This window comes from Apiospora marii (genome assembly GCF_038362585.1).
Source record: "Apiospora marii strain CBS 49790 chromosome Unknown utg000007l_segment0_segment0, whole genome shotgun sequence".
NCBI lineage: Eukaryota > Fungi > Ascomycota > Sordariomycetes > Amphisphaeriales > Apiosporaceae > Apiospora > Apiospora marii.
In genome coordinates this window covers 1,037,081-1,054,832 of record NW_027117379.1, presented here as the reverse complement: position 1 = coordinate 1,054,832, position 17,752 = coordinate 1,037,081, and the positions used below count along the sequence as shown (strand labels likewise).

General features: G+C 52.3%; 3 protein-coding genes across 3 annotated transcripts; 2 read left to right on the top strand and 1 right to left on the bottom strand.

The window, feature by feature from the left end:
* Positions 1 to 399: 399 nt before the first annotated feature.
* On the top strand, positions 400 to 1,788 carry PG985_010723 (uncharacterized protein; the record flags this gene model as incomplete). The annotated part of the gene is made up of 7 exons (XM_066830491.1): positions 400 to 467; positions 517 to 541; positions 595 to 688; positions 936 to 1,125; positions 1,185 to 1,213; positions 1,286 to 1,543; positions 1,604 to 1,788. 7 exons carry the CDS (start codon positions 400 to 402, stop codon positions 1,786 to 1,788), a joined length of 849 nt encoding a protein of 282 aa, XP_066681173.1.
* Positions 1,789 to 4,567: 2,779 nt separating this feature from the next.
* PG985_010722 (uncharacterized protein) lies at positions 4,568 to 7,299 on the bottom strand (the record flags this gene model as incomplete). Its single annotated transcript, XM_066830490.1, has 2 exons — positions 4,568 to 5,877; positions 5,928 to 7,299. The coding sequence occupies 2 exons, from the start codon at positions 7,297 to 7,299 to the stop codon at positions 4,568 to 4,570; spliced, it is 2,682 nt and encodes an 893-aa protein (XP_066681172.1).
* An 8,826-nt stretch (positions 7,300 to 16,125) lies between these two features.
* Positions 16,126 to 17,332, top strand: PG985_010721 (uncharacterized protein; the record flags this gene model as incomplete). The annotated part of the gene is made up of 2 exons (XM_066830489.1): positions 16,126 to 17,030; positions 17,089 to 17,332. 2 exons carry the CDS (start codon positions 16,126 to 16,128, stop codon positions 17,330 to 17,332), a joined length of 1,149 nt encoding a protein of 382 aa, XP_066681171.1.
* Positions 17,333 to 17,752: the final 420 nt, after the last annotated feature.

Sequence of the window (17,752 nt, the reverse complement as noted above, 5' to 3'; positions counted from 1 at the left end):
TGCAACTCAACAATTCTCGGCTAGCCGAACGCGTCCGGGGTTTTCCAGACCGCAATCTTGGCAACAACGGGATCTCCCTTTTTCTGTACGCTGGCATTTTGATTGAAGAAGGCCTGCACCGCTCGACGCATGCTTGCCTCTCAGAACCTGGCCAATTCATAACATACGCGCGCGCACACATACTCACCCTTCGCGTCACACGCCGCCGCCCCTGTCTCTCCGGCATCGTCGGTTGCTACCAAAGCGGCCGACATAGACGGGCAGGCAAGACAGACAGTCACTCCGGGAAGGGGGTTGCCTGTCGAGCGACGGGCCACTGGGCTGGATTGGAGATTCGTCCCATGCGCCCGTAACCAATTTTGTTGTTGATCAAGTCGAGTCGAACCGAATCGAGTCACCATGGCGCCTCGACCAGGTCGCTACCAACCGGCGTTTGTCTCCCCCAAGCACAGGCGGCTTTTTGCGAGGTTACTCGACAGCTGACAATTTTCCCTATTTTCTGCTATTAGCCGCGAGTTCCACGTTGTCGTACTCGGAGCAGGTAAGTTTTTTTTTGTCCCCCCTTCTTTGCTTTTTTTACTCTGGCCCAGCCAGCCCTGTGTCTGTTTTTCTCCTTCCCCCGTTTTATGTCACATTCTAACACGGGATTCGTCTAATTTAGGTGGTGTGGGCAAGAGCTGTCTTACTGGTAAGCCATTCTTCTGACCCTTTGCAGCCAATTGCCTTGAGTTGCAAGTCCTGAAAACTACCCCACCATCACGTGTGTGGAGGCTTTTCTGGCATCCATCCATTCACTTGCGATGAGATGGGACGGGACCGATGGCAGGAACCGGAAAATGGGATGATTATGTGATGCAATGACATGCCATGCCATGCCCGTGCATGCGGCACAACGAGCCAAGAAGCTGATGGATTCTCTATTTCCCGACCAACAGCTCAATTCGTGCACAACGAATGGATCGAGAGCTACGATCCAACCATCGAGGACTCGTATCGCACACAAGTCAACGTCGACGTAAGTAGCGGAGGGCCAGCCCAGGCCAGCCCAGGCCTGCTTTTGCACTCGAATCATGGAAACAGGACTAACAATTCCTCCCAACAGAGCCGGCCAGTTGTACTGGAGATGTAAGACATGCATTCCCAAATTGATTCATTTACCCCACCGTACTGACTCGGGACAAAAGCCTGGACACTGCGGGGACGGAACAATTTGGTTCGTATTCCTCCTTGCCATGCATGATCGCCCCTTAATTGGAAGGAAGTACGCCCTGCTGACTGACTTCAGTTGCCATGAGAGATCTGTATATGAAGACTGGCCAAGGATTCCTGCTGGTCTTTAGCATAACCTCGGCATCTTCACTTGCTGAGCTAGCTGGCCTACGCGACGAGATCATACGCATCAAGGACGACGACAAGGTTCCCATCGTCATTTGTGGCAACAAGGCCGACCTTGAAGACCAACGGTCGGTGCCTCGCACCAAAGGCTTCTCCATCTCACAGCGATGGGGCGTGCCGTACTATGAATCTAGTGCAAGGACTAAAAGTAAGTCCAGCGGCACCATTTCTAGGGATACAGCTACATGCATATACTGACCAGGGGTAGCCAATGTGGACGAGGTGTTTGTTGATCTCTGCCGCCAGATGCTGCGGAGAGACGATGCCAGCGAGACTTGTCCCGAGGACAGTGACAGATTCGACCCCTATTCTTATAAGTACTATAAGGACAAGAGGAAACAAAGAAAGTCGCAGAATAAGGACCCACATCGCCCGCGATGCGTCATTCTGTGATATCCACAGAACAAGAACACAGCTTATATGCAGCCAAGTTGAGGCTGCCTATTAGACTTGATCCCTAATCGACTGCACGGTATCGACTGGGTACGAGTAACTAGTCTTGGATCATCATGGTGTCGAAGCGCGACACGAGACGACTTCAGGACATCGACAGTTACAAAGAAAGATGGGCGACCAGGTGCTGTCAATCATACCCACTGAGTTCCCGTGCTGTTGCATCGCAAAACGGCTTCATCGAATTTGCGCCTTTCGCTCTGGTATCTCCCTTCGCAGCCTCTTCCAGACAGAAGAGAGGCAAAGCCTTGGATTTCTCACGATTACATGGAGTGCATGGGAAAGCTTTGTTTGCTACGGTTGCGTGTCTAGGGTTTTTTGGAAGGCACTTTGGACTGATATTTACCAGCGCATGCAAGTCAAGCGCTCTCGAATGGGAGTTTACGGGGCATGGGGTTTTGGTGCTTCTTTTTTTGTGTTCTCCTGTAAGATCGTCACTGCGCAGGCAGAAGAAAGATTTCTGTTTGGAAGAGGCACGAATAATGCTTTCACATAGCAGGCTGCTAGTCACCCCCTTTTCCGAATATTTATATACCCAGTTGTTCGCAAGCCGACAGCAACTCAATCGCAGCACGCAGTTTCGCACAAACCATCTCACCTCATGCAGAGAAGATCTGCTACTGAAATAAACCCAAAAGATCGGGTGATGCAACCCGCAGGCTGTAACTACAACTATTACTTGGGACACGTCACGCACGTTTGTTGTCAAGAATCGGGATAGTCCGAGCGGAGCGGGAGTTGAAGAGGCTAGAGAGCTTCGCGGATCGACGTTCGTGGTGTGTGCCCCCCACGCCCATCCTTTCTTTTCGTCCCAGGTTGTGCCCATGCCTACGGCGTAGCAGGGGCAGCATAAAGTTGTTTGACGTACGCCCAGTCCCTCCCTTCTTCTTTGCTCACCGGTTACGGGATCCCCCCCGGGAATGACCACAGACAGCATCGGCTAAGGGGCCATCCTCGTCGTTACTCGTGTGTTGCCGGTGCAGATTGGATAGTAGGATGCGGTACCCGAAAGAGAGAGATGGAGAGAAGACGCTAAGATCCCACGATGCCAACAGAGTAGTGATGTAAGCACGCTATGTAGACTAACGAGTGGGGAACGGCGACTATCTATCGGTATGTGCGTGCGTATCCATTATCAGATCATGCACGCTCGCCCCCGGCGGGCGCATTGGAAGTCGGATTCAAGGGGCGGGACGGGCTTGGGGAGGCTAGGAGATCAAGGATCCTGATACGGATGCGGCCTCCGGAAAGGGCAAGCGATTGAAGGAGAACCACCAGCCGGTCCAAGTGAAGCATATCGATATATATTTTTATATAAATCAAAGCATAAAAGGGCTCTGGGCCCAGAGTGTGAGGGCTACTATACTCACAAGATCTCGAACTTATCTTGTTCATCACCAATATAAGCGATCTCAACAAAAACAAAACTGGTCAGCGAGAACAATATGAAGAGTATAACATGGGTAACGTCACATCGGGTCCTTGGGGACAAGGACTAGGATCGAGAAAGCCAAACCAGAGAAACAGATAAAAGGTGACCAGAATCATGGCCAGCCACTGAGCCTCGTGCTACTGCGCACGTCGTCCCCTAGGTCCCCATCCCAGTAGCTCGGTGAGCCCGCGTAGTCTCGGTGCGATGCGACCTCCCTCTCTCGTCTCTCCTCGATTAGGCCCCGACACTAAGACAGGTCCCTGCACTGCCAAGAAGGGAAGGAAACGAACATGATGCCTGAAGAAGAAGTAAGGAAGGGAGGAAGAAAATACCGCACGGGAGAGAGATAGCAGGACCCATGTGCGAAGGGAATTAACAACCCCTCGCCGGAAGTCGTGGATGTGGGGGTTAGCCCAAAAGATGTACGGTGACCCCGGGGAGATACATAAGTTGTCGTGGGGGCTAGGGCCTTTTCCTATTCTGCTTACCGAGCCAAGAGCGACAGTCCATCAGGTTTGTTCGATGGCCGGCCGGGGGATGGGGGATTGGCGATGTTCAGTATCATGGCGATCAAGGTATACAAGTCACAAGAAAACAACACGAAATATGAGACGGTCACTGTGTCAAGGGGACTACCGTGCCGGGTAGCGAGCAAGAAGCGTTATGATGTGAGTCTTATTAAACATTGTCTTGAGATTCGTTGATGATATCTACAAGCTCCTCCTTCTCCATACCCCCTCGAATTCGCTCACAAGACCCTTCACTACTCCTCCTTCTTGGGGGGTTCTGGGGATATTTTCTCTCCTACGCCATGCTGGAAGATGGAAAAACAAACACAGCCAGCTTCGCCCGCTCGCTTTTTTCAGCATTTCCCAAAAATTCATAATGCAAAAATGCTCTCTCTCGCGCGACTTGCTAGCGGGGGGTATGACGTTATGCTATGTCGTGATGATAAGATAAAAATAAAATAAAACGTACGTCTTGTGTACATGGGGGAAAGGGAAGGCAAGAGGGTGTTGTCGACCAACCCGAGCGGAGCAAGTCCACTCTGGGTTGTGCCGGCTTGTTTGCCGTCAAAAGATATCGCTGGGATGAAGACGAAAGGGAATCAGAAGGGGAAAGACGGTGCTTTGCCCGTGGGTAGTCGTTAATGTACATGTGGCATATGAAGCCACGATGAAGCGTTCCATGGCCTCGTGCGGTGTGGGTGAATGTGGAAGAGACTCGTCCAGCGTTTAGTGTGGTGCAAAAGGATGAGCCAGTTCAGCAGGCTATCTCAGTGGCCCTTCAAGAGTCCAGTTTGACCGTGAGGTGGACCAAGTCGATGGTGTTCTTGCCGCCAATGTTCAGGTTCTCTGCCTTGTCTGGTGTTGCCGCCTGGCCTGTAGCAGGAGTCGCATCCGAGAAGAACTTTTGGAGTGCCATCTGCGCCATTACAGCATTGTTCAGGTTTTGACTCTGTAACACAAACAGTACAGCCACGCGAGCGAAATCGAGGACTTGCTCGGTAACCACGAATTGAGGGGGTGGTGTTGTCGAGGTTGTTGCTGGGGGCGCGGACGTAGTGGTGGCTGTCCCCGTCGTCCGCGTTGTCTGCGGAGGTGCTGTAGTTACTGGAGGAGCACTCGACGGGGATGCTGAGTCCGGGACGGTGAGGGTGGTTGCGAATACCGTCGACGCGCCGCTTGGTAAGCTGGTTGGGTTGGTGATGGTGGTTATGCTGGGTTGGGCAGGGTTGTTCAGTGTGACTGTCACATCAACACCAGGAGAAACCGAGATGACAATGGGAAACCCGGACGCGGCCGCCGCACCAACTCGCTGCAATCCCGGATCCACACCCAAATCCGTGACCTGATCGAGAGCACCTTTGGTTCGAGTTGAAGAACCACCGAAAGTAACCAATGCGTTCTCGGCATTGCAAGACAGACTCGCCGAGTTGAACTTGGCAAGGATCGCCGTTGCCGACAGAGGAATAGAGAAATTCGCATTCGCCCCCTGTATGAGGCGTGGGATTGCTTGTCCGAGGGTGACGTTTTGAAGGGCAGGGTCGTCGGGGCTCAGCATCGTGGTAACACACCCATCCGATCCGGGAACAGTACAGGTAGACCCTGTAAAGCCATTCGAGCAGATGCATGCGCAGACTCCTTGGTTGACGACGTTTGTGCCTCCGTTTTCGCACGTTAGTTGGTTCATGCACGTCTCCATGGCTGGCTGAGCACCCCGAGTGTTTTGCTTCCGGATGACGAAGAATTCCAGTGGCACGATAATGGCAGCCGCTATTATGATGACCAAAATGAAAAGAAGGAGTATGAACCCCCACATCGGCAAGCCGCAGCAGCGTCGGCCTTGTTGCTTCTCCTGTCCTGTCGCAGGCGACTCCGCATCTCTTTCTCTGGGGATTGCTTCTTGAGGCTGACCGCGAAATGAGACACGGCCCAATGGCAATGGCCACGATGTTCCGCTCAGTCGGGCTGGCTGTTGAGGCCTTGGTGGCTGTAGGTTCTGTAGGTTCTGTTGGGGCTGCTGAGTTGCTTGGGCTGGAGGCGGGAAGGCTGCCAGCATGTCCGAAAGACCAGACTGGTGCTTTTCATTGTCATCTAGCAGAATGTTAGCCGAAGTCACAAAATGAGCAGTAAAGTAGACATACAATAGGAGAATTCCCTCTCCATATCCCTCCCATCTTTGAAATCCCTAGGATATATTTCTGGCGGAAAATCCAGCGCGTTAAATTGACTTGCTGGCCTTCGACCCTTTTCAATCATCGACGCCAACCGCGTCGCTCTTCGGATGAGATCGGGCAGACTCGTTAAGCTGCCCCGAGCTTCGGCATCTCGTACTGCGTTCAAGTCTAGGCGTGGCGGCCGTCTTATTGCGGAGAATCTAGCGGGCCTCGGCGACACGGATATATCCCGGACTCCCGACGGATCTGTAGTATAAGTAGCATCAGGCGCAGCCAGCATAGATGGAAGTGTAGCCCCCGAGCCAGCTGTCGCGGCGGCGGTTGATGCTGCTCCCGAGGGGGCACCTGAACTGGAGGAAGCTTCGATATAACCAGTGCCTTCTTCGAATGGGTCTTGGGACTGAAATGGTTTCGGTTTCGGCCGGGACGGGAGCGGTAACTGAATCGGCATCGCATCCCTGCTGTCCCTACTTTCGGCGCTTCTAGTTGTGACCAACGACGGCTTTCCTTTCCTTCCTATACTTGCACTCCGTACTAGGCCACGCTCATCGGTGTCGTCGTCGCTGTAGACTGACTCCTCCGCGATCGTATCGTCGAAGTAGGCTCCATCGGGACTAAGACCAGGTGATATGGTACCAAAACTTTCCGGTATCGCCGCGCTCGAGGCATAAGATGTGTGTGACCGCGCTCGGGGACTTTCTTCGGGAATAGGCGACACGTATGACGCCGTAGAATAAAATGATGATGCGCCGCGTCTCGAGGACGGCGGCGGTCCCAAGTTGACACTCCTCCGCGGCGCAGGAACTGGCGGGGGTGGCGGGATGATGAGCCCATTCGGCACGGTTGGCGCACTCGTGGGTAATGGGAAATCTGGTATCGAACCGACTGATGACAAAGTTGACGGCCGTGATGAACCCGCCGGTGTTTCTGGTATGGAGAGTTCGGAGACCCTCTGATTTTGTGGCACGTACTGAAAAACGGGCGTGTGCTCCTGTATCCGGGAAGAATCGAGAATGGAAGGTACGTGGCTTGGTCTGGGTGGACGTTGGGGTGGCTGTGGTGATCGGCCCGGGGGAGGTCTGTATCGGTCTGACCCTTCCGAACTGGTCGGAGAGGGAATGGGCCCGGCAAGCGGCCATTGCGGCGCCGCTGGCTGCGGTCTCGATATCGTTAAACCACCAATTCCTCCTTCTCTCCCCGGTGGTTGAGGCGCCCGGCGCGGTGGTGAATCCGGAAACTCTGGGGGCAGACCTGCTTCAGCCCTTTCGCGAGCCCGCCTCACCGAACCCGCAATCCCAGATGGTCCGTCCATCTCGTCCGCATATTGAGCTCGACTCATTTATTCCGGACAGCCCGATTTGGCGTTCCCTCCTCGGTTGTCCCAAAACCTCGAGCGACTTTTATCCTCGTTGATCAACAGCATGCGAAAATTTCCAGGCCCAATTGACAAATTTGAATCCAAAGTTAACGTAAATGCACAGCTGGTGGGACCGATGTAGCTCGAGAAACGAAAACGCGGTTCCGGCTGTGCTACTTCTGTCGAATGAACCTCGTGGCACCTCAGCGATTCCGAGACAGATAGACTTGGGTATCGCAAGTCTTAATTGTGGAACAAGGTCTCGTCGATACGGTATCCAGAATGGCGATGGTGAAAAAGAGAGACAATCCCTACGGGCTGGATGCGTAGGCGAAAGAAGTGGTGATTCCAATGTGAAGCCGGCCTGAAGAAATGCGGCAATTGTATAATGAGAAGGTAGAGCGCCAGGAGTATAATTACTGCATATCCTGAGCGGACAAGGCAAAAGACTATAGTACAAAAATTAGTCCTCCATTGGTCGAAGCGAAGTAAAAGCGAATGAGTGAATGAGGCAGGCCCGGCTGCATGTGGCGGTATTTTGGAACAAGAGTATCGACGGGGAGGCAGACGACACCATGAATGGGCAGAGAGAGACCAGACGAGATCCCAGAGGTCAGAGGTGGCGGACGCTGGTCACGCATCCCCTGTCTAGTCATGGTGCCATTTCTGGGGCTACTAAGGGGAGAATGATGGGCCGGTCTGAGAATGGTAGGCTAGGTGTGGTACCAGTTGATAGTGGACAACACCCGGTACCAAACAGACAGGGAACACTTAAACACCCGAGCAGCGAATGGGAGGACAAAAAGAGGAGGTCACGTACACTTGAAGTTTCGCGATGAGAGGGAGTCACTCTTGGTACACGTTGACCGTGTGCAACGTACAGGACGACGACGCAATACAACACAACGTATCTCGAGGAAGAAGACCGCTCGAGTGGGATGCGCAAAAGCGAGTCGAATCGAGTCGTTGTGATCAGATTGGATGAACCTGAGTTATCCCCAACGAGAATCGCGGCGTGAGGGAATTCCGAGGGTACAGACAGAGAGAGTGAGGCTGGTCTTGAGAGTGCGTGGTGGTGGGAGACCGGTGGTAGTGCAACCTTGGAAGCTCGTCGTGTTTCAGGTTTGCGGGTAGAACAGGGTCGGGTGGTGGAAGCGAAGCAGAGAGAGATTCAGAAGCCCTCTCGGGTAGACTTGGGCGGCGATCAAGAGTCAATCAAGCAAAAAGCACACAAATACTTCTTCTGTCTGTTGGTGGATTCGAGATTTGCTGGCGTTGTTGTTGTTGTAGATGTTGCCCTCTTTTTTTGTCAGGTGTAGATGCGGGTGCGAGTATACAGACAAGACAGACGGGTTCGCAGAAGATATTGCGCTGTGGGTCGGGTTTGAACGAGAGAAAACGCTGGGGAATGCCGTCAAGACACACGCACACAGCTTTCGGGCCAGAAGAAAATCAGACAGGCAGGCAGAGAGAGATCTGAGCCGGACAGAGATCCAAAAGAGCGACGGGGAAACAAGAAATCAGCCGACGTAAACAGTTGCGCTTGGGCAAAAAGGCAAGTTGCGCCTGGACGACTTGGAAAGAAAGGAAGGTTTGAGTTGACTGATGTCAACGAGCTTAGGTGAGAAATAGCCAGCCGACTAGCTAACTGCTTCCTGTCTGGTCTGACGGAAGAGGAAAGTATATCGGACCTTTTTACCGTGGGTGACGTGACGGAGGGAGCAGAAATGGAATATCAAGAAGGAGGGAAGGCGGGCGAACGACTACAGCCAAGAGGAACGAATGAGGATGAGGAGGGCGGTGCATGGAGAAAATACTAGGTAATAGAATAGAGAGGCACAGAGAATGAAAATAGACCGGCGTCGACGTTCCATCGCTTGTGTAATGGGCGTCGCATTGGATGGGGACTGCTACTTGTGCATACTCAAGCCAATCTCCGGGCCAGTGACATCTGCAGATTAAAAAAGCGCAAACTGACTAAGTATAAGTTCTTCTTGTTCCCTTCATCCTCACCAGGTAGACGGGTTGGTCCTTTTTCGAAATTACGAGGCGACTACGGTAGGTAGGTACTGTTAGTCCCCTGCTGGGTGGTGAAGCCTTACCAGGCGTTAGAAAAGATATATGTACATTTGGAAGTAGCTATGGTCCGGGCCGTGTGTGGCTGATTTCGTGTTCTCGTGCCTTTCGGGGACCCCTTTCCAAATTTGGGGTGGAAGGGCGTTTGGGCAAACAGCGTAAGATTTTTCATCTATCCCGGTCGGCATAGACGTCCTGTTCTCTCAAAATACACTGCGCTAGCTATTTCGTTAATTTTAGGGCGGGCAAGATGTAGATTGAGCTCTTCTCGCTTCTTGTTTCTTGCATATTCTTGGAGCTGATCGACCCCCAAAAGCAAGAACTGGGCCCTGGAGCTCATGCTAACCAGGTCAGAAGAATAGGGACCAAAGCGCCAGGAACCATAGTCACAAATGACTTGAGGGGACAACTGGCTGTCCCCAGATAGTTGGTAGAGACATCTCTGCGCCTAGTGGCCGCTAGGAGCAACACAAGGCTCGCTCTCAGCTTGGCCTTTGGTGCTGCCTCCTCTTCTTCTTCCCGGTCCCTCTCTCTGCTTATTTTTGATCGGTTCCTGGGGCTAAGCCTGCACCTTGCTATGCGAAGGTCAGGGACCCCTGTAGAGTCTGCAGGGTCCATTCTGCAACGACGAATCACAAACAGACAACCCCCCAACCGGAAACACTAGCGTCATCACCTGCAGCTATCTGAACCCCTTGTTTTTTCTGGTCTTTCTTGGGCCCCGGCCTGGGCCTGGTCTCCTGTGTAGCTTACTGCCTGTGCTGGGAGCGAGATCTCCGAATATCCTCAGCTCACTCATCAGCAGGGCTCACGAAAGGCCGGGCTATTTAAAATACCTACGTGTATTGATGGCCCGGAACCAAGCGAACATGTGGATATCCACAAGCACGCCCACCTCACCTGGAGGACTTAAGATTTGCAGACAGTTCTCCAATAGAAGGGACGCCGCGGCCCGAAACCTCCACGACCGGTGCAATCAACATCAACCAACGGCGCCGTATCTAATCAAACGACCTCTTCCCCCTTCTCCCCATCGCTTGGCACGTTGCCGTGAAAGAACAGTATTAGTAAGGCAGAATCCATTCGGGGAAATAGACAGCACTCCACCGCCGCCGCTACCTGCAGTCGGTGTTGCAAATTTCGAAATGCATATCTGATCTCCGGCCCTTATTACCATGACTTGTGCGACACTTGGCAGGCTCCCAGCGTGCCAACGGATGGGAAATCATGCTGTGATCCTACTTGGAGCAGCCATATCGACGGAAGGCCAGCTCATCCGTCTGTCGCGCACCCACTGTTTACGCTTCGCTTGGAAGAAACCAATGCTTAATGCAAAGGCGCATCATTTGTTTCTGCTAGTTTGCTATCGATCCCGTCCCACGCGGTCGGCCAGCTAACGAAACGGCCGGCCACCCTCTTTCTTCCCCAGTTGCCAGGCTAGTAAACCTTGGTTGTTTCTGACAGCTCACCATCCCGCTGTCTTACCTTTTCTTCTTCTCGGCTCTAGTAGTCTAGTGCCTAGGTGCTATCTATAGCATGAATATCTTCTGCTGGTTATATGCAGGCCCACGGAATGAAATGAATTCCGGGGCTACACTCCCAAGGTCCTCCTGCTGGGTCCTCCATCTGAGGCTCTCGAAGCAGAACATTAATCCGGGCACAAAAGGTAACGCAAACGCCCGTGGGTATCAAACAACATGGACATCCTAATCTCGACTATCCGCCTTCCGACGCTGCGCACTGTCTTAACAGTAACCGCTAAGTAGTAAGCGATGGCACGTTGGTGTGAGCTGCAACCTGCGCCAGGCACTTGCCCTTGGTGATGGCTGCGACTATGTAACCTAACGGCATTGACAGCGTATTGTGTTGCGTATGAGCGATGCACTGGTCACAATGCCAAAGAGCAGCAAATGCCTCCTGCCCCTAGTAACGATGTTGGTGTTGGTGTTGGGCCAAGACGATGACGGGCCTGAGGGGCCTGAGGGAGGAGGCAGGAGGGGAGGGGGGACTTGTTTTTCTTTTCTTTCTTTCTTGTCCAATTGCTTGGTCTCGATTCATCTAGCACAGACAGACCGCTCCGGCTGTTTGCGTGCTTTTCCGTAAGTCGCAAGTCGGTCCGGGCCCTTGGCGCTGTACGCTGAGGTTATTGGATCGTACGGTGTGCCAATCATATGACCTCTAGGGCCGTCGACAGCGAGCCAGAAGGTGACGAAAGCTGGCAGAGCCTCCAAGTTGCGACAGACGTGTTTCAGATCGGGAGCCAGGTTTTCCCAGCGCCAAGCCATCCGTCTTCGCCAATTACATCTTCGAAACGTGGATCCCGGTTCCGACCAGTCTCCTTCTTCCACTTCAGGCAATTCTTTAGATCCCTTCTACCACCCGCGCGCACGCGTCTTGGCCACGGCCGTTTCTCATTAGGCGCATCACAACTCAGACATATTCAGCCGTCCCATCAACCTCGGGAGGACATATCACGGTCTGCACAGTCGATTGCAGCCAATCTATTCTCGTCTCAACTATTGAATGCCGTTTGCGGGTTGCCGTCATGCCGTTCTGCTTTTCTTTTTGTAACGGGAGGTAAGTAGGTACATATGAGGGGTCTGTGACGCGCCATGGATACGCGAAATTGGAATGGGAAGTAAGTAAGTATATCCGTAGGTAGCTGAGTCCAGGCACCAGCAGCCAGGTCTAGGTAGTAGAAAGAACAATCTCGGTGTTTGTTTCATGGATAGAGGAAGCTTCTTTTGCAATCTAGCTTGGCCCGATCGTAATCTTCCGCACTGGTCAGCTGTCGGCTCCTGGGTTGAATCGCCCGTGCGATCGTCTTTGGGAGAGAAGTAAGGGACACTCGTGGATTCACAAGACGAACCATTTGGTAGCCGCGTCATATGTACCAATAATTTAGGCCTCGAGTCAGTCGAATGCTCCTTTGCAACTAATATTACTGCATGGTAAACACCAGGCCCAGGGGCATATATCTGAAGGAACATACGGTCATGAGAATACTCATAAAACATATCGTATCTTAAAGTTGCGTGTGAGGCTCCTGCTGAGAACCATGCAACGAGATCTTGGGTCAGTCATCCTTGACATGTCTACTAGCTTGCAGTTCTTGGAGTAGGATGCACGCGCCACGGATGAAAAATATGCGAATCAGTATTGAATGCTTCAATTACTATAATACCTTAATAGACAATGTCACGAGATGATGCATCGAAACCCCGACTATGTCTAGCCACCTTGACAATCTTGGGAATCGCGACCACTCTTCTGGTGGCAGGGGGAAGTGGCGTTGGCTCAGTTCAGGACCTAATACTTGATGTGACTGAAGGGAACCTAGATGAAGCAAGCTGGTATGGATATAAACACTCTCCGGTCATAGACGCTCCTTCGCACTGTCGTCAATACATGGTGGTCGTCATTATTCAAACCATTACCCGGCTTACCTCTCAGGAAGTACCCCAACATGTCTATAGATTCTTACATATTTATCGAGAACGGCAACAGGAGAACTGCTATCTTCCAGAATCTGATGCAATCCTGTAGCCGGTCCTCCACATGCTCAGGATGGTGGCATGCCTGCCGTTTCCATACCCAAGCTGCAACCCACCAGAGGACCATTCTTGGCTTCTGAATAGACACAGTCTGACCATATTGCAAGACCTGCTCCAGCGGGCACGTCGATTAAGCCCAGTGCCGTGGAACGTGAAGTTCGAGCATACTCCCAGCCCCTACTATTTCCTAAGACGACATCTGGCTCGCGCCCCTCTTTCCCAGAGCGCACATTTCAGATCTTTTGTACCTGGGTAGACTGGTTCCCAACCCAGTTCGGGGGCTGCAGGATACTATCTCAGACCTGTAAGACTAAGGATAGAGACGTGATCGACGTCGACAACTTGATGCTTCCAAGGGAAGACGTAACAAATGACCGACCTAGATAAAAATACCCATGGGCATCTACGAGCACTCACAATTCATGTTCTCTTGCTTCGACATGGCCTCGAACTCGACAAGTCGCCGATATTGAGAATATCGACAGGACTTCTCATAACTGAGTATTCAACGTGATCGAGGATTATAAATTGGGTTATGCTGCATTCAACTCAGGCTTACTTCAGGTCTCGATCTAGCTGATTAAAGGAAACGGCTCCAGGCCTCACCATCCGGCTCAGAGCTATATCGGTGTGACATACTTATGCGTTGTCAGAGCCATCCAGTTATAAACAATGGGCAGTAAAGATAGAAAACGAAAGGGAAACTGTCATATATGTTCCGCGTAGGTGTGACGTACGTTGACTGATATATCAAGCAATATTTTGAAACAGAAAGTGAACAGTTACTCACATCATTGAATGTTTTCCAATAGGATATAGCACATGTAATCAAAAGCCAGTTTTTGAGTCGCCAATATCTACCTACCGAGAAATTGTGCTACACCTTGCCACTGTCCAGTAGACAGGCTCACAAGTCATTGCTGTGACGATTGCGATATCAACACCACCCGGAGGAAGTCCTACAGGCAACATACTTGGGACGGACTATGGTAAACCATGCCAGCTCGGTCTGATGATCTATGTTACATGTCAAGAAATGCCCTGTTTAACTCACCGTCCGACTCGTGTTGTTGGTAGATCGGGTCGAGGCTGGCCCCCAGGCCATCAAATGACCCCTTACGCAATCACAATACTTTGGCTAAGGGTACTCTTCGAAAGGAAGGTCGTTAAATCGTCACGGCCTGGACGGCTTGAGCCCAACGTAAAGCAGCATTGGTTACAGTTCTTCTATGGTAGCTTATGCTCATCGCATCCCAGCGAGTAATCGACTTGTCCTGGAGCTGGGCTCCTTCATCATATGCCAAACCGTGTGCAGTTCATGCCTGAACAACCGAGGCATCATATAATTTAGAGCAGAGAGTTCTCTATCGCATATGCACATTATAAACGAACACCATCACCATCCAGCTCGTTCTACGGCACCTACAAGTACAAACTCCTGGCGGGCACCTCGCTGCTTTGCTATCGAGTGCACTGGCAATCTCACGCGCCGGCCATCAAATGGGAGAAGCACGAAACAACATTCAAGGAACGCCAGCTTCTTGGCCGTCGTGGGCGGGGTGCTCATAAGCAGCGGGGGCCATAGGAGATATACGATGTACCGGGACTGGGAAAGGGGGTATGCGGTGCTTCTCACCAGAGGGCGAGTAGCATTGACGAAGGCTGGGGATGTATGTTAGAAGGAGTGGGAAACCCAGAGACCAAATCGTAATTCCACGTAGTTTCGAAGGAAGGATGGCGGATTCACTTGCTGATGCTCGAGATAAGGTGTACACAGCTTTCAGTCAAGGTACAGAGGTAATCCATACCACAAGCTTTTGAGATCGTTAGTTTGTTTGAAACTTCAACGCATTCTATCACCATTCTTCAATAGCTGAGATTAGGGGCTCTAGCTCCACGCAAATGGATAGTACATGGATCAACCGATAGATATTAGATAAGTAATCAAGTGCTTACAGCTTGCATTGCGGATTGGGCCATCGCGGCATCAATAGACTTACTGCGATTAAACCCCCTACTCAAGAGTCCAACCTAGCGACGAGTCTTAGGAATAGTCTGCTAACATTTTGACGCATCATTCAAGGCCACTGTTACTACTTGAGTTTTGCTTGGTACAAGCTATCGCCCCTCGTCTCTGCCTGTCGCAACTTCAAGCGGCTGGGCTGGCTAGAATGATATGGAGGTAGGAAGTGGCCATTTCTGTTTGAGCTCCAGTCGTGAACTCACTCTAGAAAGATATGCGAGCTGTTGTGGATTCAAGATATAGAGTATTAGTCAAAAGAAGCATCTTCATAAATAGGTATCCTGGCCAATTGATAGTTGCGATGTCCCTGTAGATCGATATTTGTTATGCTCTCTTGGTGGCTGAGCAGTCTCAGTTGAAAACGAATGTGGTGCCAAAGTATATCGCTCGACGGTTGCAAATCACCGCGCCCTAGAGCGACACCAATAACGCGAAGAAATAGGTACAGGGCACCCAACCACAATTGGATGCAGGGCGCGCATTGTAGCTCCCGTCGAAATAAAGACTCCTCGTACGTTCTATGTATGTTGATGCGGTGGTGAGAGCCTATTTGATTGGCCAGAGCAGCATGCAACCCAGGAGCCCACTTCGATCCAGGATGCCATCACGAGAGTATGACCAGATGGGAAACGACACACACAGGAATCTCGTTCTCTGCTGCATGATGCAGGAGCCCGCTAGGCGCCAGATCCACAAAGTACAGTGGGGGATGCGCCGGCCCCTCACCTGCGTCTTCCCCCCGTCCCAATTCGTTCGGTGGCAGTGGCAGTTATTAGTGAGTTAGTAGAGGGGCCCGTCCATTGGATGACGACGACTGTTCCTGATTGGCAAGTGCTGGGCTCAGCTGACACCTGCTGCCAGATCTGAGGCGGAGTCTGTCGGGCTGGATCGCCTTCAATAAAGCTGACGACGTGTGACCGGGGGGACGCCTTTGTCTGAGACTCTGAGGTCACTTCTTGGCCGCCCCCCCTTGATCACTTTCAGCCCATTCAACTCGCCCATCCTACACCCTGACTAAACAACAAACTCCACATCCAGTCCCTTCTTTTCCCATCCAACTCTCAATCAAGACTCCCGTCACACTTTCTCTACTTTGTTGCATCATCATATCCCAGAAGAAGTTGTTCTTCAAACTTACACCACAAACCTGACAAAATGCAGTTGTCATCCCTTCTTACCGCCGCGGGCCTGGCGGTCTCTTCGACCAACGCCTTCTTACTTCCCTTGCCCGAGTCATCCGAGGACGGCACTCTCACCACCCTTCCCGTCCCCATCAACGCCGAGCGCGTACCTCAAATTTCGGAGAAGCGAACTCTCAAGCTGGAGTGTCCTGGATGCTCCGCTTTGGCTCCGGGCCGCCATCATGCCAACTCGAAGCTGGCTGCCGCCGACGTCCCAAGTTACCTGGAGCTGGACTTCAGTGTAGACCACGCCGCCAACTCGGATCGTTTGCTGTTGAACGGCTTCGAGCTCTACCCCAACTCCGACCCCATGGCCAGTACTCTGAGCGCCAAGCTTCAGAACGACGCCAAGCCGCACCACCAGATGATGCGACCGGGCCACATGAGGAACCACAAGAACGAGTTCCCCCTTGGCTTCGGACTTCGCACCGCCGCCCTTGCCAAGGACGAGGAGGAAAACATGGAGCTATACCAGCTCGACCTTCAGATTATTGAGGTCGGCAATGTTTTCATCGATGGACTCCCCAACGTCCAGGTCAAGGTTGTCAAGACACCCGAGGGCGGTCTCATGATCGGTAACATCGGCGTCACCGATTCCGAGAGCGGCCAGAAGGGCAAGCCGGAGACGTGCACCAGCTGGGTCTGCCGCATGAAGGCAGCCGCGATGCAGCAACTCGCCCGCCTGCGTGCCTACAAGTCCTGCCACGGTAAGCCCAAGGCCATGGGCAAGCTGGAGGGCATGCACCGCCACCCCGGTCCTCACCACTTGAACGACGCTCCCAACCACCGTGCCCAGTGGAGCCAGCTCATGAAGAACATTGCTTCTCACATTCTGCTGCCCATTGCGATCGGAATCGTTGCTGGTGTAAGCGCTAGCATGTAAGTTACCCAACCGTGAGCCTCTGCCAAAAGTCATACGCTAACATTTCATCTACAGCCTCGGAATGATGGTTGGTACCGCTATCGTCTGCCTCTGGCGCACCTTTGTCCGCCCTGCCGGAACCCGCCGTCACCACCGTCGCCGCGGTCACTCTGTCCACAAGGCCGCTCAAAACGAGACTGCCGTCGGCGATGAGAAGGCTGGCCTGATGTCTCACCAGGAGGAGGAAGTTGTCGACACCCCGCCTTCCTACGTTGAGGAGGGGCTTGCCACGGACAAGAAGCCCGACAACAGCTCTTAAACAGCAACGCTTCACTGAACGAACGCGCCACGTTGGGCAATGTATACTGTAACACTCAGAAGAAGAGGATGTTCAAGGGAACGAGGGTTTACATGGTCCTTATCGGCTCGTCAATTTGTCTGGGAAAGGATGAAAACGCGTTAGGAATTCCGATATGGCTTAGTAGCATGGCAGGCATGGTTGATTTCACGATCCGACAAGTTGATTTGGAGTACCCTCCTTCATATTCCCCATTCTCGTTGCTGGAATTGTACTGAGTAGCTTATGAGAAAATACCCACATTCCTTTCGGCAGATAAGATCCCCTATACAATAAAGCAAATACGGTGCGGCAACTAGGTTACGGAGAGAGTGACAATGAGCATAGATAGCCCTCTGCCCCTTTGCCCAGGTCCCGACTGCTGTTTCCAGGTCTGTAGTT